The 26447-nt window shown below is 37.8% G+C and overlaps 1 protein-coding gene across 5 annotated transcripts; it reads left to right on the top strand.

Moving 5' to 3' along the window:
• Positions 1–315: 315 nt before the first annotated feature.
• On the top strand, positions 316–26240 carry LOC117915927 (E3 SUMO-protein ligase SIZ1). 5 transcript variants are annotated; one of them, XR_004651478.1, is made up of 18 exons: positions 318–478; positions 723–788; positions 3363–3443; positions 4861–4903; positions 7313–7385; positions 7701–7860; positions 8396–8526; positions 9608–9676; positions 12307–12394; positions 12489–12564; positions 12974–13047; positions 13259–13366; positions 19957–20118; positions 23459–23563; positions 23649–23729; positions 23849–25043; positions 25472–25889; positions 25977–26240. XR_004651478.1 is itself a non-coding variant. In XM_034831680.1 (17 exons), the coding sequence occupies exons 2-17, from the start codon at positions 765–767 to the stop codon at positions 25571–25573; spliced, it is 2541 nt and encodes an 846-aa protein (XP_034687571.1). In that variant the 5' UTR covers positions 316–478; positions 723–764; the 3' UTR covers positions 25574–26240. The 5 variants fall into 5 exon arrangements, 4 of the variants coding, with proteins under 4 accessions (XP_034687571.1, XP_034687573.1, XP_034687570.1 ...); XM_034831680.1 differs by having other exon boundaries at positions 316–478; positions 25503–26240; XM_034831679.1 differs by having other exon boundaries at positions 25472–26240.
• Positions 26241–26447: the final 207 nt, after the last annotated feature.

A 26447-nucleotide genomic window follows, 5' to 3' on the forward strand; every position in this document is an offset into this window, starting at 1 on the left:
TTTATCACATCACGGTTTACACGAGAAAGCACCAATTCTTTGAAAAAACACTACGTAAATATGCAGGTCATTTAGAAATCAGCCCATGACAAGATCACAGCCGTGCATTTGTTGAACGTGTAACTTTGAACCATCAGATCTGCTCTTTAGGGATTTAAAAACCATCAAAGGCCGTACATACAGTTGATCAGCGAATCCCATGCGCCCACATAAGAAAAAGGTCGCACCAAGATTTACACCGTAACAAAACCCGGACTTGTTCTCGACAACAAACCAGATTGCAAATGGGGCCAACAAGTCCGCAAGATGGTATTGGTGGAAAGGGGGAGGATTGGCTCCGATTTCAGTCTTTTGGGTCAAAAAGAAACGCAGGGCATTGGAGAAGTCGGCGCGATGGTCTGAATCACTGGCAGTTTCATCGATCGTTTTCTCCTTTTGCTCAATCAATTTTCAACTCCTCCATCTTCAATCGATTCACGTACGTATCCACTCAATCGGTTTCTAGGGTTTTGGTTCTTAGTGATTAGGGTTTTGATTCGAGATAGGGTTTTCATTTTGATTAGGCGTGTTTCATTTCACGATGATGTAATTCTTTTGGAATTTGATTGATTTTGTTTGTTTATTTATGGTTTTGATTAATTTGAATAGATCGCTTGTGCTATAGATATCACGTGTTTGTTTCCTTTGCTTGGTTTCTAATTATTGGTTGGTGTGGACTGCAGAATCTGGACCGATTCGGGGTTTAATTTCACTGGGGTGTCGTGATGGATTTAGTGACTTCATGCAAGGTATCAAGTCTCTTTAAGTGTAACTTAATTGGATTTCGTTGCACACGTATGTTTTTGAAAAAATTCTATTTTGTAGTTTTTTCTTCTGGTTCTTAATTTACTGATTTGATCAACTTTTTGTGGCTTGTTGAAAATGAAATGCAATGCTATATTGTAGTTTTTAAAGGAGCTAGATTTATTTATTTTTTCAGTGGTATATAGTAAAGATTAATTTAGTGGTGGGTGTTAGTGAAATTGGTGTAAGCATACTGTTTAGTTTATTGCTATCTTGTAATCAGGTTTTTGTTTTTTGCTGATTGGCAAGTAAGAGTATAATTAACAGTGCCAAAATGGCAATGAGATGGAGAGATTAGCAAAAACACCTCTCTTGCATAAATAAAAGCCAAACCAATCAACAAAACTATATCGTCATCAGCTTATTTCAACAGTTTTGCATCATTAGTTTTGTTAAGAATTGTTAATGACTTGTTGATGTGGTTGGAGAAGCACATAAACTGAAATCACTAAGTTATTTTAAAAAAATTTTACAGCTTCACTTTGCCTATTATTTTTTCCATCAGTTTTTTTTTTTTTAATCAATTCAGAGATGGGTATTGACAACTTTCATCCTTGTAACTTCATATCCAAGCAATGAATTACAATTAGATCGGACAGTACTTCCACCGATGTCATGCACGCCAATATTGATTAGATATATGTTTACTGGGATGTCCATGTTATATTTCTTTTGTTTCCTCCTTTGCCAATTAGCAATACCTTTTTGACCTTGGCTTCAAGATACGATATGTTCTTTAAGAAAGATAATAGGTCAAACTTGTTGATGTCCTTTTGAAACTGCCAAAGAAGCTCATAGTGTGGTAAAGAGGCATGCTATGAGAATTGTTAACCGAAGATTGGTTATTAGTAACACTGCATCTGTCTTAAACTTATTTCTTGTCTTCTGAGTGGTCGTTCATTTGCCTTCAATATTTTTGACTTCTTTACGCATGGGATTGATGATGATAATGGATAACAGGGTTAGAAGGGTCACTGCCAGCATTAATGGTTCTTATAGAAAGAGAAAAAAAATATGGTGGATTTCTAGAGACCAAGTTGTTGTCATCTAGAACCTTATGTTTTTCTCTTAATCATAGGTTTACTAACGTGTTCTTTTTCTTTGATTGCTGCCTTCTATATTTCTTTGATCAACTTATCAAAGAAGATAGAAAATAAGTTTCTATAGAAGATTCGCTCACAAGAGTCACTTGTTCACTGATCATCTTTTTTTTAGATAAAAAAAATTCCACTAAATGATGGAAAAATTGAAATGGGACTATTCTAGTTATCAAATTAGTTCAAATGCTTTCTAATGTCATTAATTTTCTGAAAAATTGATCATATCACATCCACTGGCTCTTAGTGTTTAACAGTATAATTTTTAAAGAATATAATTTTGTGGGAGGGTGATGGTTGGGGGCCCCCCTGAGGGGCCATGGCTCTGTTACTTCTTTGTAATTGTGTTCCATAACTGCATTGATAAGTGAACTTCAAACCTTTTAGATTTCAGCATCCCATCTAATCTCTGAGGATTTATGACTGGAATGAGATGAAGGAAGTGAAAAATTAAAATTGAAGACAGTTGATATACTGGCCTTATTTTCCATCTGCCAATGTCAATATGATCACAGTGATGGAGTGTTGGCACCGCTTCTTCAATATTATATCTGAAAATGCAAAACATTGAGAGACCGAATTAGGAGGAAAATAGTGTGTGCTTTTCAACTTGATTTTTTTTTTCAGTCAGATTGTTTACTTGTATAACAGTCACAAAAAGTTTAGGGGATTTTACTTTTAAGAAATTTACTTTGCAAACAGGATAAGTAAATGGTTTTAGGTTTCTGATTTTATGTTACAATAAGGTGATGAATCGTTAAAAAATTGGGATTGGCAGACTGTGAATCAAAATATATAGAATAATTTGACATTGTTATTCTTGGCCAGCACTATATCCTTGGTGAGTGTCAACTAGTTGTGTGCTCATGCAATGCTGTCCTGTTTCCAGCTATATTATAAAGTTCGTTTATACAAATAACATATCTTCGTGATTGCTGCCAGTTGCTAAACTAGCTTAGATGATGGGTGGTTTAGCTGGTGTTGTGACAGCATGGCAATTATTTTAAGTACACATTGTTGAAATTAGAGTTGAACTCATTATTTTGATAGGCCTGAGTTGGCAAGGGTTTCTTTTTTCCTGTCATTGTGAGCTTCAAGCTGGCCTGCAGCCCAGCCTGCTTGGGTTTCAATTTTAAATGCTTTAGTGAATGCATTTAATGGTTGTGGTTAAAATGATTTGGTTTTAGAAATGCTGTTTATTATGGTTGATCTAATGCTGCAAAAATCCCTCTCCATTAATCAAGAATTCTTTCTTTTAACCATAGAAAATTTCCTGAAGCTACCACTGGAACAGTGCTACTCATCTTATGTTGGGTGGCTTTTGATTCAGTACCATGTATGACCACATTGTTAGGAATGGTGGTGTGATTTTCTCCTTTTCAGTGGGTTTATTGGCAACACTTTTTCATTCTCATACTGTAGGACAAATTGGCATATTTTCGAATAAAGGAGCTCAAGGACGTACTGACTCAACTTGGTCTTTCAAAGCAGGGAAAGAAGCAGGTGTGATATCTGAAATATTGCTTTCGTTGCCTGTGGCTCCATTCATCTTTCTATATATATATATATATTTAAAATCAGAAACAAACTAGTTCATTGATATGGATTTTTAAGTACAAATGAAGGAGAAGACGTGTCTTCATTCATCTGCATTGATGCTAAAACACTCTCTTTATCTTGTCATCGATTTTTGTTCTGGTTGAAGTTTATTTGTGTTAGAAGTTGCATCTTGGCAGAGCACAATGATTCATTCCTCATTTTGGGTTGGCTGTGCGTTTAGTATTGTGCAGAATGATTCATATTCATATTGGTTCTCTGATGGCTGGCTTTGTGTTTAGTATTTTATCTCTGCCTCCCCTCTCCCCTTCCTTGCCTGCCTTGCCTTCTCTCCCTTTTTAGGGCTTCATTTCTGTTCTATGGACTGCGCTCTTTATGCATTTTTCCTGGGTACCTTATATCCAAAATCCAGAAAATCAGTTGTCTCTTTCTTACCCTGATCCTTCTTTCTATTTATCTATTTTAGGATTATCCTTTTAGTCTTTTGGACTATCAGTAAGAGCCTATCAGAAAGGGAAAAAAAGGGAGAAAAATAATATTGTATGCTTTCAATACTAAAAGTTACATTCGGGGGGTTACCATTTTTCTTGGTCATTCATTTTCATTTAATTTTTATTTTAAATGTAGTTTTTGTCTGTCACTATCATTTCCCATATGATATGTTAAATTCAACGTTTTAGTTGGAGGAACCCTGGGTGATCCTGTTTGTGTGATTAGTGGTGGTGAGAGGCAGAGTTGCAAGGGCAGTGGTGGAATGGGGATGGGTGTTGGTGGAAGTAGCTGAGGTGGTGGATTGTGGCTACTATTGGATGATAGCTGGTGGTGGCAATGGAGCTGGTTGTAGAATCAGAATGGTGCATGGTGGTGAGTGGTGTGGTGTTGGTTTTGGAGGTGGTGGAAGTGGGAGCAGAGTAAGGTCCATTGATGGTGAGGACTAAGCTGTACCAATGTTGCACGCATTTTTGAAATAAAAGATTTGAAATTTCTGGTTTCCACAAATTCTTCAGCAAAATAATTTTAAACTGTTTCTGCCAAGATGTTTTTTCGTGATTACCACAATGCCAGTTCGGATGGATGTTTATTTGTCGCATTATGGGGATGCAAATCCATCAATTTTTGAAATGCATGGTGTTGAAATTGCTATTAATTTGTTACAGGCTTAATTTCCATTTCTATCAAATAGGAGATTACAGGCAGGAAGTAAATATAAATAATAGATTTTGGCCTAAATTAGCATGTTTGCATTGTGTCTATTAATTCATTTGTCACTTTATTAAATTACTTCATCAACCTCTTTTGCTGTGTCTTTGTGTTTGACTTGTTACGAAGATTATGTTTCAGTTGTTTGTAATTCATTGTGTAGGATCTTGTTGATCGGATATTGGCCATTCTCTCTGATGAACAAGGTAAATGGTTTTATTCTATATTCTCTTATACAATCAATACACGAATTATTGCCTTCATATTAATTTTCTGGTATGTTCTTTCTTACAAATATCAACTTGGTTTTATCCTACTGCCTGCCTGCCTCCCATGCAATGATGATAGTTTTCCTATAAAAGAAATTGTCTTACAATCTTATATATATATATATATATATATATATATATATCTATGTTTTTTTCCTTATTGTACATGTTCTAAGCTCAGATATTGGAAGTGCTTCTTATTGGGAGGAAGAAGAAAAAAGAAAAGGAAAATGAAAAAGAAAAGACCATGGAAGTGCTACCAATGAATATTATGTTCTCATATCTAATGTACAGTCCAGAGGACATAACATAAACTTATTTATCATGCTAAATAGATGTTATCTTCTGTGGTTTAATATTTAGTTGAAGCATTTGTGAGATGATAATTTTTGTTGTATGTTGAACTCGCTTGTTTTTTGGTATGTTCAAACGTTTTTCCTTATACTCTTGATGTTATGCAGAGTATCCAGTTAAAGCTGTAGTTGCAGGAACTTCTTCCATTAGTAGGCAGTCATGGTTGCATTTTGACATGTCTAACTTAGAAGCTAGTAAGGGGCAAAAGGTGTCCTCCTAGCTATGAAGCCTGATATTACTTGGGGTGCTAGGTGGCACGTAAGGCATTCCTCTGGGCAAAGCAAACACCATATATTTTTCCTTTTGGATGTGACTATTAAATTACAAGATGTTTACAGGTTGTAGCTGGTTTCGAAACTGTCAAAAGCAGAGCATAGTCATTAGTACTTAGTGGCATTAGTCTATGGAAAATTATGCCAATGGAGGCTGATTCTTTTTGTGCGGATGATTAAATGAAATATAGATGTTAAACTTTCCAATAGGCAATAGATGTAAATGGAATTTAAACCATGAATAAGATTTTCACTCTTAAATGCATTTTAAGCATAACAATTTTGATGGAATGTATAATTGATTAAAATCGAATAAAAAGTTCCTAACAATTATGCAGCAGAGTTATATGAAATTTTAAATGAGAGAACAAATTTAAAGAAATATTAAATAATATGAGGGAATTTATAGTTATATAAATAGGAACCTTAGAAAGTAACTGTTCCAAATTCTAGAAGAGTTATAGAAAATAGTGAAGTGTCAAATATTTCCTGTTCCTTTATGAAGGTAAGATTTCATCGGGACAACTCTGTTCCACTGAAACTGCGAGTTTATCTTTTGAAAAAGGGAAAAAAATTAACATTTTTAATGAAATTCCTTTTGCTGGTCACCTTTTGCCTTATATCAGGTGCGAGACTAGGTGCTAAGGTTGCTTTCCTCGTTGAACTTGCTCTGCTAGGGAGGATCTCATTCTTTGAGAACAGAACCTCAATTCTGTTATTATTGAATTATTTCATGAATTAATAATTAACTAGCCTCTTTGAAAATATCAATAAATTAAATTCAAGCCGTAAGTAACAAAACCTGTTATATAACTTTTTATATTTCTACAATTAGTTGTAATGCTTCAATAACACACAAAGTTGAGCTCTCATTAAGTTATAATGTTTTCATTTAAGGAACTCATTTAGGTTTTTAGTATTGGGGAAAAGACAAGTAGGTCGTTCCAACTTTAATCAGCGAGTATATGCAAGACTATCTATATTTTTGATAGGATGCAAGACTATCTATATGCCATGCACAACTATAAAAGGAGAACATCTCTTCTCTAGCCCACCAATGAATTACATTTGTCTTCCTTGAATATTGTGCATGGTAAGAATCAAGTTAATTAAGATTAAAAAGTCATAAAATCAGAGGTTTTAGTTCCTTATTAGGGTCAGATGACTGCCTATATTTAACTAATGTAAGAGTTGGTGTACATGACACGCATGGAAAATATATGTATCCTGTAATGGGCTTGCGGTGTGACTTGAAATCACGAATGATATCATGCTAAGGTCGTCTTACATCCATAGTCAAACCTATTTGCTGCCCGACACTTGCTTTGTACATACATGATTCAGAATGATTTTAAAGAATGCAGCATGTTGCTCTCCCTTTCCCTCTCCTCTTTTTCTTTTTAATGGGTAAATGCAGATTGAATAAAAATTAAAAGTATACATGGCATATACAACACAAACAAAAAGAAAGAAGGTGGGAGCCCTCTCCTCTTCTGTAGCTCCTCTTCCTCTATTAACTGGCCTTCTTAGGTTTTTATTTTGGTTGGGTCCTCTTTTTTTCCCTTTAGGGATTCATGTGCTTGTTATGTGTTTTGTCCGGAGAAGGCTTTAAACTATGTTTTTTGGGGCTATCAACTTGGTCTTATTAATTCCTAAATATGAAGTTTTAATTCAGTGTCTCCACTATGAAAAATCTCAAGTGTTTGGCCTTCCTGCGCAGTTTCCAGGATGTGGGCAAAGAAGAATGCTGTTGGGAAGGAAGAAGTAGCAAAACTAGTTGAGGATACTTACAGGTTTCTGATTGGTTTATTATTAGTTTCCCTTGCATTGATCTCTATTATAACTTATTCTCTCATGATTATGGGGCAGTTCAATTGATTTAAATGTTCATTTGGTCTTTGTTTGCATTGTACATTTTTGTTTAGCTTGTGTTAATACAGATAGTGATTAACACTGGCAGCTGGTTTCCAGATATTTTTTCATCAATATGAAGAGTTTTACAATTATTTCATTTTTAATAATGCCTTTTCTGTTCTAAATATCATGATGTCTAGTTTCAACATCCTCATTTTCCTTTACATGCTCAGACCAATTGTTTGTGTGCCCAGAAAAATGCAGGTATCTGGAGCCACTGACTTAGCATCAAAGGGACAGGTTCTCTCAGATAGCAGTAATGTCAAATTCAAAGAAGAACTTGAGGATTCATATAATGATATGAAGATTCGTTGTCCATGTGGAAGCGCACTGCCAAATGAGACAATGCTTAAGGTTTTACCAAATATATTGTTTTTTTTTTTTCCTTTTGTCCAAGTTGGACTCCCTTTTAGGTGGTTGTATACTTTTGCATATTGGACACATGAGACTGTTGTTTAATGTGAAGCTAGTTTAGCTTATGAACTATATCTTAAGCATGTTTGCATAAGATGAATGCATGCGTTTCATAAGTTCATAATTCCCTGGATTCTCACTTGTATATCCACATATAACTTCTATATGAGGCTGCAATTGTCAAGTTGCATACATGACTCAATTGGTGGAAAAAAAATTATATAGTTGAATTTATGAATCTATGATCTCTTATTAGAAGTAAATGTAGTTGCCATCTGCAGAAAACCTTTTTTCTAATAAAAATCACATTGTTTGTGGTCCAGGTGGAGTACTACAAAACATTTAGTGATATATTTATCTATCTATATATATGGGTTTTGTGTGTTATGTATTTACTCAAATTACTATTCCCTCTTTTTAGCATTAATTTGTTGCTTATGCTTTGGTCCTTCTCCCTTTTCCCTTTTTCTGGCAGTGTGACGATCTAAAATGCCAGACGTGGCAGCATATAGGTTGTGTTATAATTCCAGAAAAAACTATGGAGGGTATTCCACCAACTCCCGACCCATTCTACTGTGAAATTTGTCGACTAAGTCGAGCTGACCCGTATGTAGCTTCTATATTCTTTTTTCCTTATTTAAATTAAAACTGTGTATAAATATTTGGATCTCTCCAAATGATTTATGTGCATGCTGTTATTTTGCTTGTTATATTACCTGTTAAATAAATTGTTTTTTTGTCATTTTGGTACTAAGATTTGTGTTGTTTCTATGGGAAACATATTTATTGATTAGGAGGAGAGTGCAGTGATAAAAGAATGTTTGAGCAAAATGACAATAAATACTTTTCATTCAAGTTTTAAAGTCTTGACTGGTATACTTTATTAACCTCTTTGCCTATTGTCACCTATTTGCACTATATGCCAATTCATTTGAGACTTTGAGCCTGATTGATGACCATATTAAGTCCAATGTTTCACCCAGTCTGCACCTTGTGTAGTGCACAAACTTAATTGTCAGTCAGGTATATACCCAAATGAAATATCTTGCTTTGTGGTCGAGGCTTTAGATTTTAGATGGTTCCACATTTCCAATTTTACCAAAATTCATCTTGTTCAATATTGATTTGTTTAATTTTTTTCAATCATTTTCTTATTCTTAATTTTCCATATCTGCTCCTGATGTCTTCCATTTTTTGGGATTAGCAATTAACCACAATTTTAGATATAGGTTTTTGTCGAATGTGGCAGCATATAGGTTGTGTTATAAATCAGGAAACACCAAGGAACTTATATGTGATATGATTGAACAAAGAGAAAGTGATATGTAATATCTTGCTGGGGGTTTTTGTTTTTGTTTGGCTTGATGTCGAATTGGGTAACCTTCTGAATTTCCCTTCCTAGATCTGCATGGGGTAGACAGTTTGCATTTAATTTAGCAAATTGCTAATTCTGGTTTGGTGGATTTTGGCTTTTATTCTGCTTAGGTTTTTGTTTTAAAAAAATTCTTTGCCTGGTTTGTGGTAAGGACATGATAGCAAATTCTTAATTGAATTCATTTAATCAATGCTTCTTGCCTATTCTCACTTGGTGCATTTTAGATGCTACAGTATAGTGTTATCTTCTTTTTTTCGCACTTGATAGAAATTAGAAAATTTTGTATTTTCTGATGTGTTAGTGCTTATGCAGTTTTTGGGTTACTGTGACACAACCTTTATATCCTGTGAAGCTGACAACAACTAGTATTCCAACTGATGGGTGAGTTTTCTCTCTGCTAATGCACTTCTGTTTCTTGACTCTTATGGTTTATGATCCTTGTTTTTTTATTCATTCTTGGACCTCTGTAGTAATTCTTGATTTGGGATAAACTTGCAAAAAGGTTTTTGTTTTATTGTTTGAATAGAATTACCTTAAGGACTTATATTGAAACTTATACTCACTGCTGATTTAGTTTTTGCGAAAGCCATTATGGTTTAATGTCATATGGAACCTATAAAAAAAGGTCTAATGTCATACGTACTTTGCTGTAAAATCCAATAAATAGGTGATTTATGGCTTTAAAAATTTGTCTGGCTTGCCATTAAAGAAGACGAATCAGTAACCTAAAGTTCTATCAAGAAAGAACCTGGTAGAGAAGTGTGAGTTGAGGATGGAGGATATGGTGATGCTTAGTGTTGGTGGAAGAGAACTCATGAAATTTTCTGTTTTCCTTTTGGGAGGTGAAGTGGAGTTGGTATATTACATTTCAATCTGATTTAGATGAAGGATGTTGAGGTTGTAGTTGCACAAGTAGATTTAGATGCGTTGGCCCAATCTGATTTCTTACGGTGAGATGAGAGCATGGGAAGAAGTTGGTGCTGCCAGGGGTGGAAGAAGTTGTTTTGTGGTGGAGTCCAAATCCTTTTGAGATTTTGGTTGAGGATTTGGGAGGAAAGCTGAAAGGCTGCATTTGGGAGAGAAGCAGAGGTGTCTCCTCTTGGATTAGATTCGGGGAGGCTAGTTTACGTTACTGGATGGAGTAGAAGCTTGTTGTAGAGAGGCTAATAACCGAGTTTGGGTTATTGGTTGGGAGGAGGGGAATAAGAAGTATAGGTTGGAGCGATGTTTAAATGAGGCAGGAAGGTTCATTCTCTGATCAGTCCGTGATATTGAATAAAAAAGATATAGCATTATTTTTCCAGAAGGGAAGGGACAGTCTTTTGGATGGAATTTCTTGGGCGTGGGGTTGAGAGGCCTTGGTTTGGCCCCGACAGGTGGCTTACAGGTAACCAGAGGTCCAGAGGATTTGTTGAGGGCGAAGGGGGGCTTGAAGGTCCTGTGGAGGGAGAAAGGAGTGGAGTTGAAGTCATATGCAGATGCTGTTGAGTCGAGCCCAGGAAGGGTAGGCGAGTCAGTTTGGTTAGAGGTGGGGGAAAGAGAAGTGCGAGGAAGGTTAGATCAGTTGAGACAGTGTCTGGTAGGCTGGTAGGGTATCAATTCAGCTCCTTTTCCTGAGTTGGGTTACGTAAGGAGTTGGGCTCTGCAGCATTGGGCTTTAAAGGGGAATCTGAGGGTTGTTGTGTTAGGTAGAGGTCTCTTGCTGTTTGACTTCGAGTTGCCAAGTGAGGCTGAGCGTGTTCTAGCCAGAGGCTTAAGAAATATAAAGGAAAATTTTATTATTATGGATAAATGGAACCCTGAGGTGGGGTGCCTTTGCAAGGACTTCATTGCTAATGAGGTTTGGGTAAGGGTGGTCGGGCTCCCGCTTCATTTGTGGAGTACGGAGGTGTTTAAAAGAATTGGTGATGGGTGTGGAGATGAAGACACGGTTTCTTCGTCTGAGTTGCAGTGGGCTCGGATCCTTGTGAAGCGCGCAGACAGGGAGTTTCCCACCATTCAAATTAGTGAAATCTTGTGAGATCTACTATTGAAAGGTTTTTTGAAGAAGCCTAAATAAAAGTTACAATTTAATTAAAAAAAATTTATACTGGGTGCTTTCTTTGGTTTGTTTGACACAGTAGAGAGGAAAAAGAAATATGGGCCCTTCCTGTCTGGCTTGTATCTTGTGTAAAATATATATATATTTTTTTTGTACTGAATTCCCTTATCTAGACCACCTCACTTTTGAGATAATGGTTTGGTGGCCATGGAGGTAAAGTTCTCTCTAATAACATCCCACTTTCTGCTTATCTCATTTATAAACATCCCACTTTAATTCTCTCTTTCAGTGAACCAGAGTGACTGATAATTTCCAAGAGAAAATGTAATGATTTTTAGGTTGTAAGTTAAATGCAATTGTTTTCAGGGACAATGTGGATAACTTAAGGAATTTTGTTAACATATTTGTCTCTTCATTTTGGTAGTGTTATTTGCAAGGGGTGACAGATTTTGTATTCCAACCTGTATTTGGTGGGTTAAGTGGAAGCTTGCTTCAAATTGGATGGATATAATCAGTTTGTTTCATTCTGCTTGTGCTGGATGTTAATTGAGGCATTTAGCAGAGCCAATTATGTAGATTTTTGTAGTCTTTTCTATTAAAGTGGACAGAAAAATGTGTTCTTATTCTTTTGATTTTGTGAGTGGTATTTCTTGTATTCATTCTGTTCTTTTATTATTATTTATGCTGTTGGTTTGTGCTGCACATGGCTGGGTTGGATTGGGTGTGTGGTTTAATAGAAGGCCTTTCTGTTGTAGGTCCTGAGTCCTAATTAAACAGTTTTCCAATGTGTCTTGAAGAAACGATATAACTGGTTTTGCTACTTCTCCTAGGACTTTTAGTTTCCATCCTTAGAGTTTTGGTGTATGTAACTTCTATTGGATGCCTAATATGTCCTTTATGTGCTGTGTGTTCTTTTGCCTCCATAGTCTTCCCCTTTTTATATTGATTCTTTTATTTACAAAATTTCCAGTACAAACCCAGTGCAGAGTGTTGAGAAAACATTTCATCTCACAAGGGCTGACAGAGACATGGTATCGAAACCTGAGTATGATGTTCAGGTTGGTTAGTGCCTTAAATGATGTTGGTGAATTTATGATCTGTATTGAGTTATAGATGTTCTGATTGTTTCTTTATATTGAAATTATTTTTTAGGCTTGGTGTATTCTCCTTAATGACAAGGTTTCATTTAGGATGCAGTGGCCACAATATGCAGACCTACAAGTCAATGGTATGCCAACTGATCTTTGATTCCACTCATTAAGTGATACATCACTACAGATAAATAGCTGAAATTGCTTTTTATTTTTTATTTTTTCTTATTATAGTTCTCTTTTGTGAGTTTGAGAGTTTTAAGCATTTGAAAGACATATCAACTTATGGTATCACTAGAATATTTATGTTCTTATCAATATTACAAGGCGTTGCATGTGCCCTCAAGTGGTAAAGGGTTGGAGAGGGTTTGTGGGAGGTTCTAGGTTCAAGTCCCAAATGGGGATAATAATTTACCTAAATAAAATAAAACCAAGGCTCTGCATGCCTACCATTTATGTGGTTTCATGTTATTTATTTTTTATTTGTTGAGCCACATACTCTTAAGCTAATTCCTTTATTACATTTTATCGTGTTTTAACTTTCAGGTATGGCAGTTCGTGCTATCAATAGACCTGGCTCACAGTTGCTAGGTGCTAATGGACGTGATGACGGACCTGTTGTGAGTGTTGGCTCCATACAAGGAGAAGTGTTCCCATTTATTTTGTAGATTGTCATGTTTTATATTTGTTTCATGTACTAACCATTTTTATGAATTGCTATACATGGGCACCGATACATGTGTTTTACATATTCTACTCTCCTCTCTTTTACTTTACTATAGGTGATGAACATGCTTACATTTTTAATTGGTTTTGGTTTGGTGTAATCAGATCACACCATGTACCAAAGATGGAGTTAATAAGATTTCCTTAACGGGATGCGATGCTCGTATTTTCTGTTTAGGGGTTAGAATTGTAAAGCGGCGAACTGTTCAACAGGTATTTCCAATTCTTTGAATGAACATTTTTTGTTTATAGGCCAGATTTTTTTCTTTAATTCTTATATTTTTTTTAAATTGTCCTTATTCGGACTCAAACTTGGAACCTCTCACATCTTCACTCCAACCCCTTGTCAAAATATTGTGTGAATGACCGAATACCTTGGCCTTGAGTTTTGTATATTATATATAGACTTTACAAGGATGCTTTACATGGAAAGCAAATAAAAAACAAATAAATTACAGCATGATTCTAGCCCTATACATGTAAACTATAATCTATCAAATAATATATGCTAACTGTACAGAATAATCAATGGAGAAATAAGGAAACATTGTGGGCTAAAATAAGGAAAGTAGGGTGGACTAAATTAAGGAAGGTGTGGACAGCAAGTGTGGGCTAAAATATGGAAGGTGTGGAGGGCTAAAATAAGGAAGGTGTGAAGGGCTAAAATAAGGAAGATGTGGACAACAAGTGTGGGCTAAAATATGGAAGGTGTGGAGGGCTAAAATAAGGAAGGTGTGGACAGCAAGGCTGTCCTTTGACAGCCCCCCTCAAATTGATGCAGGTTGATCAACAAGCATCAATTTGCTACTTAGCAAGCAATGTCGATGACGAGGGAGAGCCTTGGTGAAGATATCAGCTATTTGTAAGTCGGTGGAAATATGTGGAAGAGTGATAACACGAGCTTCAAAGGCTTCACGGATAGAGTGACAGTCCACTTCAATATGCTTTGTGCGCTCATGATAGACAGGATTGGCCGTGATCTGAATAGCGCTTGTATTATCGACATGTAGAGGTGTAGGATCGGTCTCAGAAAAATCTAACTCCGCAAGCAAACCTCGAAGCCAAATGATTTCAGAACAAGCAAGAGACATCGCCCGGTACTCAGATTCTGTAGATGACTTAGAGACTCTGTCTTGCTTCTTACTTTTCCAAGATATCAATGCATCACCTAAGAACACACACCAACCAGTGATGGAGCGACGGGTATCCGCACAACCAGCCCAATCAGCATCACTATAAGCAGCAAGGCGAGTAGAATTGCCTGCAGGGAAGAACAAGCCACGAGTAGAAGTGCCTTGAACATAGCGTATGATCCTACGAACGGCAGCCAAATGAAGATGACGAGGAGTCTGAAGGAACTGGCTGACTTGCTGTACAGCAAAAGAAATGTCTGGTCTAGTAATGGTGAGATAAACAAGGCTACCCACCAACTTCCTGTATAAACTGGGATCAGCAAGTAAGTCGCCCTCCTCTTTGCGAAGCTTGACATTTAATTCCATGGGAGTATCAACAGAAGTAGCCCCTTGTAGACCAGCTGTAGCTACCAAGTCACTCGCATACTTATGTTGATTGAGGGAAATACCAGAGGGACTATGATGCACCTCAAGACCAAGAAAATATGTGAGAGACCCAAGATCTTTCATATGAAAGGACTCGGAGAGATGAGTTTTGAGCTGACCAAGTAAAGCAGAATCGGAACCAGTGATCACAATATCATCAACATAAACCAAAAGAACAACAATACCCATGTCTGATTTCCGAAGAAACAAGGAAGTGTCATACTTGCTCTGCCTGAATGAAAATTGTAATAAAGTGGTGCGGAATTTATCAAACCAGGCTCTCGGAGCCTGTTTGAGACCATAAAGAGAGCGACGAAGCTTACACACATGTGAAGTCGGAGAGGGAAACAATCCCGGGGGTGGCTTCATATAAATACACTCTTTAAGATCCCCATGAAGAAAAGCATTTTTTACATCCATCTGATGTAGTGGCCAATCACTGGAAGCAGCAAGAGCTAGAATCGTACGAACAGTAGTCATTTTAGCCACAGGAGCAAAGGTCTCTTCATAATTGACACCATATTCCTGATTATTCCCAAGTGCAACAAGCCGAGCTTTGTAACGATCCAAACTTCCATCAGATCGGACCTTGACTGAGTAAACCCATTTGCAACCCAGAGGAACAATAGTGGGAGGACAGGGCTCAATGTCCCAAGTGTGATTGGCCTCTAGAGCGGCAATTTCTTCCTGCATAGCTTGTCGCCAACAATCATGCTTAGCAGCATGTGAGTAGCATGTGGGAATATCAAATTTGGACAATGCAGCAGTAAGGGCTAAAACAGAATTGCCAGAACTGGAAGAGGGAAATCCATACCTATTCGGAGGTACAGACACTCGAGAAGAGCGACGTACTGAAGGTGCTGCAACTGACTGCATCTGGAGCGTGGTAGGATCAGATATCGGGTGAGCCACTGAAAGAGACTGTGGGCGGGAGCGTCTCGTATACACAATACCTGGTTGAAAGCGAGAACTGACTGGATGAAGATCTGAGAACTGTTGCTCAAAGGAGGGAAGGACCACAATAGAAGAGGATGACACAGTAGAAGAGGATATAGGAAAGAAATGTTGATTTTCAAAGAAAATAACATTCCTAGAAATACGTGTACGATGTAATGTAGGATCATAGCAAACAAATCCCTTTTGACACATATTATATCCCAAGAAAGCACATCGAACAGATTGAGCAGATAATTTATGTCGCTCATGAGGAGGTAAATGAACAAAGCATACACAACCAAAAATACGAAGGTGATCATAACTAGGTTGCTTAGCAAATAAGCGGAAATAGGGAGACTCCATATGTAGGACTTGAGAAGGTAAACGATTAATCAAGTGAGTAGCAGTTTTTAGAGCCTCTACCCAAAACATGGATGGAACAGAAGATTCTAACAAGAGAGTACGTACCACATCTAAAAGATGACGATTTTTGCGTTCGGCAACTCCATTTTGTTGAGGAGTAGAGGGACATGAACGTTGATGAATAATACCCTTAGAAGCCAAGAATGCTTGAAACTCAGTAGACAAATACTCACCACCGGAATCTGTGCGTAATGTCTTAATAGAAGTAGAAAATTGATTGTCAACATACGCTAAAAACTCAGTGAAAGTACGAAAGACCTCAGATTTAGAGCGAAGAAAGTAGACCCAAGTAAATCTGCTATGATCATCAATGAAAGTCACATAATATTTAAATTTCTCATGTGAACTAACCGGGGAAGGTCCCCAAACATCACTATGGATAAGATCAAAGCAATGAGATGCTCTACTTGCATGCAAAGGGAAGGGAAGAGTTTTACTTTTACCAAGTTTGCAAGAATCACACTCAAGAGATAAAGAATAACGATCCTTATTACCAGGTAAATCAGAGTTCAATACATGAGATAAGATTTGAGTATTGGGATGGCCTAAACGACGATGCCACACCATACTAAGATCTGAAACATTATTACAAGCAAAAGACTTAATAGAAGAAAGTGGAGAAAAATCTGGAACAGGTAAAAATAGTGGAAACAAGCGCCCCACTTTAGGTCCCTTTGCGATCGGCTTCCCCGTTACCTGGTCCTGCACAACACAACCATTACCAGAAAAATTAACAGCACAATTGTTATCAACTAATTGGCCAACAGAAATAAGATTCGTGGAAAGCTGAGGAGCAAGAAACACGTCAGTGAACTTAGAGGAGGCATCGCCGATAGCAGCTATGGGCAAAGAGCTGCCATTGGCAGTCTGAATGGAAGATTGACCAGCGTAGGGCCGAACATGACACAAAGCGGTGGGATTATTAGTCATGTGATTAGAGGCCCCCGAGTCCACGTACCAGAGTTTAGTAGAATTGTTACCTTGAAACCCCATTGCTGATAATGCTGAAATTAACATCTGTTGCACCATTTCTGGGGTGCAGTAATCTGGTGCAGGAGGTGCAGGAATAGAGCACGCAGCTGAAGGAGAGTCGTGTGTTGCAGAAGTTGCTACAGGAGGGATAATAACCGAAGTCTGAAATGCGTGGGCCTGACGATTCTGGGGGCGAATACGACATTCTTTGATAATGTGACCCTTCTTCTTGCAATAAGAACAAAACTTCTTAGGGCAAGTGGCAGCAATATGCCCATATTCCTTGCAGTAAAAACACTGCAAGTTTTTAGAATGCATAGGTGGTCCGCGGCCTTGGGCAGCATAAGCTACAGTTGTCGTCCCGGAACTGCCATGAGATTGCTCCAAAATAGCTTGAGTACTAAGGCGTTGCTCTTCGCGAAGTAACTCACCAAAACAAATATCAAGAGAGGGAACAGGAGATCTATTCAGTAAAGAGGAGCGGACAGATTCATATTCCGGACGTAGTTTCATAAGAAACTGATCACGCCGGGTAGTCGCGTGAATAGTCTGAATAGTTGAAAGAGCAGCAATAGGAACATCCGCTGTGACCAAATCAGCATATTCATGCCAAAGAGTCAGAAATGCTGAGTAGTAGTCCTGGATGGAAAGACTACCATGTTGAAACGTGGCAATCGCATGTTCTAATTGAAAGCGACGAGCATCGTTATCCTGATGATAAACTTTCTTCAAATAAGCCCACATAGATTGAGCAGAGCGATGGGGCCGCAAGTGGGTGACAATATGAGGCTCCACTGAACCAAGAAGCCAAGACATGATGCGTGCATCAAGCACAGCCCATGAAGGAGAAGACCCAACATCCTGAGATTTGTCAAAAGTTGATGGTTTTTCAACATCCGTGCCATCAATATGACCCCAAAGGTCTTTTCCCTTGAGAAAAAATTCAAATTGAAATGCCCAGGTAGAATAATTTATGCCTGTAAACTTAACACACAGAGGTGCGGAATCCATAGAAAATAAATAGACTTGACCGAAAAAAATAGAACCCGAGACAAAAGGATGGACCAAAAAAAAATCCCAGAAGAAAACTGAACAACCACAGAAATACTGAGAAAAATGGTTGTGGTTGGGTGCAGCACGGATCAACACAGACTTGACCGAAAGATACGAGAGGCACCTCCGAACCCGAAAAGACAGAAAAGAATTTGAGGGAAGAAAAATTAGCAACCTTGCTCTGATACCATGTCAAAATATTGTGTGAATGACCGAATACCTTGGCCTTGAGTTTTGTATATTATATATAGACTTTACAAGGATGCTTTACATGGAAAGCAAATAAAAAACAAATAAATTACAGCATGATTCTAGCCCTATACATGTAAACTATAATCTATCAAATAATATATGCTAACTGTACAGAATAATCAATGGAGAAATAAGGAAACATTGTGGGCTAAAATATGGAAGGTGTGGAGGGCTAAAATAAGGAAGGTGTGAAGGGCTAAAATAAGGAAGATGTGGACAACAAGTGTGGGCTAAAATATGGAAGGTGTGGAGGGCTAAAATAAGGAAGGTGTGGACAGCAAGGCTGTCCTTTGACACCCCTTACCACTTGAGTCCTAACTTAAGGTCCTTTTTGAATGAATATATTTTTTGAGGCTTTCATCTTTCCCATTTCTTGTACTAGTTTCTTCAATTATGGCTTGTGGTAACTGGAGGAGTAATCATAGAGATATTTTATAACAATTTTATACCTATCAAAAAAAGAAAATAGAGATATTTTATAAAAATTTTATCTTGTAATTGGTCTGAAAGAGTCCAATGTTTTGTTAATGATCTATAGGTCATTTTTCATTGATTTCTTATTCAAATTGGTTTGGTAATAGATTAGCAAACATTTGTGTAAGTGCAGTGCAGGTTAGACATCATTTAATTTTTTCATGAATGTATTTTAGGGAAGGGGCAAAATGTGAAGGTTTGGACTAATTTTTGGCATCCTGGGTTGGGGAAAGTAGAGGGAGCAGATTGTTGACATGAGGAGTCCTTGTGTTCTACATTGAGGATTTTGGTGGGTTCTTGAGGAAAGGAACTGTCTTTGATCATGAGTCCTGTTTATGGATCTTGTTTTTCTATATCTCTGGTCTCCCATAAACTGTGTTTACCTTCCTCTCTCGATAAAAGAGATACTGTCAAGTTGGATTGAAAAGTTCAAGCAAAAGTGCAAGCCAAAAGTGAGGCAGGTGGCCCCTGTTAAGTATCTTCTGTGTTTATGGAAAAAGCATAGTTAAGGAATTTTGAAGGTGTAGAGCAGTCACTTTTATTCTTAAAGATGCATTGGTGATCTTTGCTGAAATGGTCAAAGGTCTCATTGTTGGATGCCTTCATGGATGGAATATTTGTTAGATTTAATTGATTAGTTGCAGTTCGGTGACTTGGGTTGAGCTGTTACTGGGAAGCAGTGTGCATTTTTTTTACTGTTCATGTTTGTGCTCTGTGCACTTTTTGTGTCCCTGTGTTGTGCCTCACTGTCGGGCCCCTGTTTGATCGCCTATCAATAATAATAATAATAATAGGTAGCAATTGAGGAAATCTATATTTTGTGGGTCACATTAGGTGGTCATATCTAATATCAGTTATCCATTACATTCGTATTTCACAAAGTTCATGTGCCCTGATGAGTGATCAAGCATGTAAAATTTAAATGATTGTTTAAATTGTATATATATATATTTTTTTACTATGCGTCAATTAAATGACTTATTGACATTATTGCATTTTCTAGAATTAAATCTTCAGGTTTAGGCTGTTATTACATGAATTTCTGCTTTACTTTTGCATCAAGATGTGAGTCTTTTTTTTTTTTTTTATTTCCTTGTTATATGTGATCATGTTAGTTCTTTACATCTTTTGTAGATTTTAAGCTTGATTCCTAAAGAATCAGATGGTGAGCGTTTTGAAGATGCGCTGGCTCGTGTTCGTCGTTGCATTGGTGGTGGAGGTGCAACTGATAATGCTGATAGTGACAGTGACCTGGAAGTGGTTGCAGATTTCTTTACTGTCAATCTACGATGTCCTGTAAGTAATGCTGTGTGGGTGAAAAACAACCATGCATTATCTTTATATATTCAAATATGCTGAGCAATCAAGCTATGCACTGTCCCAAAGGAAATATCACTCATTTATCTTATGTGATATTCTCCTCGTACTGCACTCCTAGCTCAATAAATTCTTGAAGAGTCCACTGTCTATCTAGAGGATGTCAGTAGAAACAGTATCTATAATAAGCTTCCTGGAGGTTTCCTTCTGTTGTTGATCTGAGGAATTTCCTGCTGGTGTATCAAAGGCTGATTATATGAGGTTGCATAATTCGATGATGTGCAACTGTCAATACCTTATCAAAGTTATGTTTGGAGGGAACACTGGTGCTTTCATTTTCCTTATCAATAATATTCAATTTTCAGCAATCATGTGGTTGCCTCTTTGCAATTGTGGCTTCAACTGACAAAGGATAATTTGTCATTTCCATCATTATGGTGTGATTTGCCATGTTACTGTTGATTTCTTGGTGTATTTTAAGCTTCTCAATTCATTAGTTTAGTTAGGGGTTAGGAAGACTCTCCCACACTAATATCTCTCAACTTTCAGTTATTGAATTTTCTTTTTGGTTAATGAAGGTAACCACCATTATACATGTGTTTTAATTCATCAATTTAACGCGTTTAGAAAAACCTTTGTGGCAGACTTTATCTTTGCTAAGTGAAGCCCATCTGGATTGATGAGTTAGTGGTTGCCACATGATATTCTTTATCAGTTATCAGACTAGTCGTAATGACTACATTTAGCCTTTTCAATTGGTTCATGAGCCATTACAATGTGATGGATGGAATGAAGCCTTTAGTATCACCCATCATGCTCCTCTCAGGTGTAATTTGATATTTTCAACTGCCTTTGTCCTTGTGCTCAATCATGTGATTTTCATTTCTGAATTCTTTTATGCTAAAAAAATTTATATATTATATATGTAATTAGCCGCACACGGTTATTACACCCAATTACCAATCGGTGGTTGTTTATGTGAAATTTTTGTGTTGGCGCTTCAATGCTTCCATGAAACCATATACATCTCATGGGGAGCTTTTGTTGGGGCAGGCGAATTTTGGATGTAGTTTTGATTGCTAGTGAATTAGTGGATGAGAAAAGGTGATCGATAAGGGATGGGGTAGTCTTTAAAATAGATTTTGAGAAGACAAATGACTATGTGGATTAGGCTTTTTTGGACCACTTACTTGAGGGAAAAGGGTTTAGTACAAGATGGTGGTCTTGGATGATGGGTTGCTTGTCCTCAACAAGTTTTGAGGTTTTGGTCAACGAAAATTCCAAAGGATGGGTCAAGACATCCAAATTGTTAAGACAAGGAGATCCTCTTTCCTATTCCCTTTTACTATAGCAGCTGATGTTTTAAGCAGGATGATGCTGAGAGTGGAGCAGAATGGTCTATTAGAGCACTCTATCGAGTATCAAAATAAGTCTAGATTGGATCATGTTGGCTTTGGCGTTTGAATGCAAAATTTCAAGTTGGCATTTAACTTACTTGGGTCTTCCATTAAGGGGGAATTTGAAGACAAGTGTGTTTTGGGATCTAGTGATTGACAAGGTTTCGAGCAAATTGGATGGAAAAAAAGCCTTTTTGTCTCTAAGGGTAGAATAACTCTAATTATGTCATACTTGTCCCACATCCCTTACTATTTCTTATCTCTTTTCAAAATTCCAGTGTTAGTAGCATTTGAGATTGAGAAATTGCAAAGGGATTTTCTTTGATCAGGAGTTGGGAGGGTAAAAAAGATCATCTAATTGATTGGGACCTAGTGTATGAGCCTAAGGAGTCTAGAGGTTTGGGATTCAGGTTGATCTCTTTGAGGAATCATGTTTTCTTAGGAACATGGCTTTGAAGGTTCTGTAAGGAAAGTTTTGCCCTTTGGCATTAGATTATTATGCGCTTTTATGGGACATATCCTCATGGATGAGACACCAACATTGTAGTCAAATGGTCACATCAATGCCCCTTCTAGTCACACTCGCTTTATGGGGGTGAATGGATGAAAATTCGTTTTGGGGAGGGTTTGTAATGGGGGGACCAGCTTTTGTATTCACAATTTTCAAGTCCTTATAGAGAGTTGTTACTGTTAAAAATCCCACCATTTCAGCTATTCTTGATCACTTCTTTCCATCGCACCCTTACGAACATGGAGATTAAGAACCTTGAAAGACCTATGTCATCCCTCACTTGTGTGCACTTGTCTTCATGCACCCTAGATGCGAGAGCATGGTCATTAACCTCTTCAAGGTTATTCTCGATTAAATTATTCTTCTTGGATTTGTCCAATACATGAAATATAGTTACTTTCTCTCTAGTTGAATTTATATGGAAATCTAAATCCTCATGTAAGGTTAAGGCCTTTGCTTGGTTAGTGACACATAAGAAGATAAATACCAACAACATGTTACAGTTGAGAAGACCTTTCAAATCCCTTAATCCTGAATGGTGCCTTTCATATAAGGGGAGTGGGGAGGTGATTGACCATCTCTTTCTGCATTGTTCGATAACTTTGGGACTTTAAATGTCCATTTCGACAAGTTAGGATTGATTGGGTACCCCCTAGGAGCATATGCAATATGATGGTCATTTCATATAGGGGTTTGAGAGCTTCACAAGACTCTTTGGTAAATTGCTTGTCTCATATTGCTTTGGATTGCATGATGAGAAAGAAATGCTATAATTTTTTAGGATAAGTGGAGGACAGCAGAAAGGTGGTGTGATTTCCTTCACTTCTATTGCTCTTTTTGGACCTCATGTATTGAGGCTTTTAAACACATTCCTCTCAATGTTGTTCAACTCAATTGATGTTGGTGTGTAGATGAAAAGTGTGTGGACACCATTGAAAGGAGCTTATTCAAGATTTGAGGAGATGACAGCTTTGTATTTTATGTTGTAGTCTAAACACTTTGTTTAGACTCCTTGTGTAGTGGAGGAGTTCAATCATATTTTGTAATTGTGGGGAGGACTCCTCATCCTTCTCCTATTCCTTTTAATCTTAATAAATACATCTTCTGCTTTTAATTCCCCCCCCCCCCCCCCCCCAAAAAAAAAAAAAGGCTTATGGTTGCAAGGATGGATGCAAACACATACCATTCAAGTTGCCCTTTGTTTTTTTTACCTGTCCTGTGGCCTGGGTAAAAATTCTTTAATTTGATAAAGTTTTTTTCACTTAATCTCACTTGCATATGTAGGTCGGGGAATGGGGGTTAAACAGCATTGTTTTTGGTGCAGAAAACCCAATAACTTTTGTTGCAATGCTTTTATGTAACCTGATTACTTTTGGAATCATATATTTTTACTCATACATGTAAATTACAGATGAGTGGTTCAAGAATGAAGGTTGCTGGAAGATTCAAACCTTGTGCTCACATGGGCTGTTTTGATCTTGAAATTTTTGTGGAAATGAACCAACGTTCTAGGAAGGCAAGTGACAGATTGCCAGATTTGTTTCTTTTATTTTCTTCTAGCAATTTTGTGTTTCTGACCAAGCATTGTACTTTGTTTACAGTGGCAATGTCCCATTTGTCTCAAGAACTATTCTCTAGAGAATGTTATCATTGATCCATATTTCAATCGCATCACATCCTCGGTAATGTTCTTCTTTGTGGAGCTACTGAGTTTGACTAGTTTCCTCTGGAGTTAATTGAACAGGTAGGTATTGAAGATCTTTATTTATTTATTTTCTTTTTCCTTGTTTCTGTGGGACAGATGCAGTCTTGTGGAGAAGATGTAACTGAGATACAAGTGAAGCCTGATGGTTGTTGGCGTGTAAAGCCTGAGAATGAACGTGGGATTCTAGCACAGTGGCACAATGCTGATGGTACTCTCTGTCCCCTTGCTGAGGGAGAATTTAAACCAAAAATGGATGTGTTGAAGCAAATCAAACAGGAAGGAATTTCAGAATGTCATTCCAGTTTGAAACTTCAAATTAAGAATCGCAATGGGGTTTGGGAAGTCAGCAAACCTGATGAAATGAATACCCTCACTTGTAATAGACTACAAGAAAAGTTTGAAGACCCTGGTCAGCAAGTTATCCCAATGAGCAGCAGTGCCACTGGAAGTGGTAGGGATGGTGAGGATCCGAGTGTGAATCAGGATGGTGGTGGGAATTATGATTTTTCCACCAACCCCGGGATTGAGCTTGATTCCATTTCCCTAAACATAGACAACAATGCCTATGCATTTCCAGAGCGAAATACTCCTGCACCAATGGGGGATACAGAGCTTATTGTTCTCAGTGATTCAGAAGAAGAGAATGACACTTTGATGTCTTCTGGAACCCTTTACAACAACAGTAGAGCTGATGCTGGTGGGATTAATTTCTCGATTCCTACTGGTATTCCGGATTCATATGCAGAAGATCCCACTGCTGGGCCTGGCTTGGGTCTTTTTAGTACCGCCGATGATGATTTTGGGATGTCTGGATCCCTCTGGCCATTACCTCCTGGTACTCAACCAGGCCCTGGTTTCCAATTTTTTGCTACAGATGTCTCAGATGCTTTAGCTGATTTGCAGCATAATCCCATCAACTCTCCCACATCAATGAATGGCTACACATTGGGTCCGGAGGCTGTCATGGGATCTGCTGCTCTAGTTCCTGATCCTTCCATTGGTCGTACTGATACCGACATGAATGATGGCTTGGTTGATAATCCGTTGGCCTTTGGTGGGGATGACCCATCTCTTCAAATATTTCTTCCTACAAGGCCCTCCGATGCATCAGTGCCTACTGATCTGAGAAATCAAGCTGATGTGTCAAATGGTAGCCGAGCTGATGATTGGATTTCTCTGAGGCTTGGGGGTAGCAGTGGGGGTCATGTTGAATCTCCAGCTGCAAATGGATTGAATACCAGACAGCAATTACCATCCACAGATGGTGACATGGATTCTTTGGCTGACACTGGTTTGTTCCCTTTTTACTTGCAAATACTATATGCATATATTTGGTCTTAAGAAAACACATCATGAGCTATGAAACATGGATGCTTCATGATTGGTGCATGCCCACATCTCTTGAGTTAAAGAACAAGGTGATTGGTGTCACCAGTGGAGTTTTGTCTCCCAGTGTTATAAACCATTTTACCCAGCACATGTTTTTTACCAAGGGATTCCAGACCAATAAATCTAGGGTGGGATGTGTGTCTTTCTAGCCATCTTACTGGTCTGGGAGATAGAGATATAACATTATAATTTGAATTTTCAGAATGCTACATTAATGTGTTTACAAACAAGTAGGTTACTCTGCAGGCAGTGAAAGGGGCAATCCTCTCTTTTGCATATTTTTTTTTCATGTTCTTCTAAATGTGGTGAGGCTGATTTTTTCTCATGCAGCTTCTTTGCTTCTTGGTATGAATGATGGTAGATCTGACAAGACAAGTAGCAGGCAACGATCAGGTAGCCCTTTTTCGTTCCCTCGCCAGCGACGCTCTGTGAGGCCAAGGCTGTATCTTTCGATTGACTCAGACTCTGAGTAGAGTTGTTTGCTGAGCATTACCGTAGCCCTCTTGAAAATTATTGGAGATGCTACCGGATATAACCCCTCCCCTTGTGAAGAGGACATTTCCTGGAGTGATATGTTGACCCATCTCTTATTATCAACTCGGTTTATATTTAGAAGAAAGCTTTGAAGGTTTTCATCATCAAGAAGTGCCAGGCCTGAATACGGGTGCTAGGCATGCACAGGACACTAAGAAACGTGGACGCTTTTAAAGAACAAAAGTGCCGGCACCTGCGGAATTTCTTGCTATTGGTGAGGCATAATCCCCCAAAATTATTTTCAACCTTGCGTGTAGATGGTTGATGCAAGCCATGTTTCTAATAGCATTTGTTGTAACAGGGCTGCTACAAATTCTTTTGCCCTTTTTGTCAATGAAGATCTGCAGGTCCAGTGCTGGAAAATTGTACATTAGTCATTTGACTGGAAACCGAAAAGTGAATCCATTGGGTAAACCTTTGGGTGTAGAAGGGTAGTCCCTTTCAGTAACACAAGATATAATGCCCTTTTTGTCTGTTTTATCATCACAGCACATTAGATTGTAAAAATGTCTTCACCATCTCAGATTCAGATATTTATAGAGAAACATTTATTTTTCATGCTCAACTTTTCTTTATCCGCAGTGCCCTTACTCGATAAAATCTTATTTTTGCATATGAATGGTTGTGCCCTCAAAAGATTAGAGAAGTTTAATTGAATCCTTAAGCCTGATTATTGATATTGGCATAGGGCATATGGTCATAGCATGGATGGATGATTCTATTTGTGCCATTAAGAGGCGTCCTACCAGACGTAAATCGCAGAAGTTGGCTT

This window comes from Vitis riparia, chromosome 6, assembly GCF_004353265.1.
Source record: "Vitis riparia cultivar Riparia Gloire de Montpellier isolate 1030 chromosome 6, EGFV_Vit.rip_1.0, whole genome shotgun sequence".
Taxonomy (NCBI): Eukaryota; Viridiplantae; Streptophyta; class Magnoliopsida; order Vitales; family Vitaceae; genus Vitis; species Vitis riparia.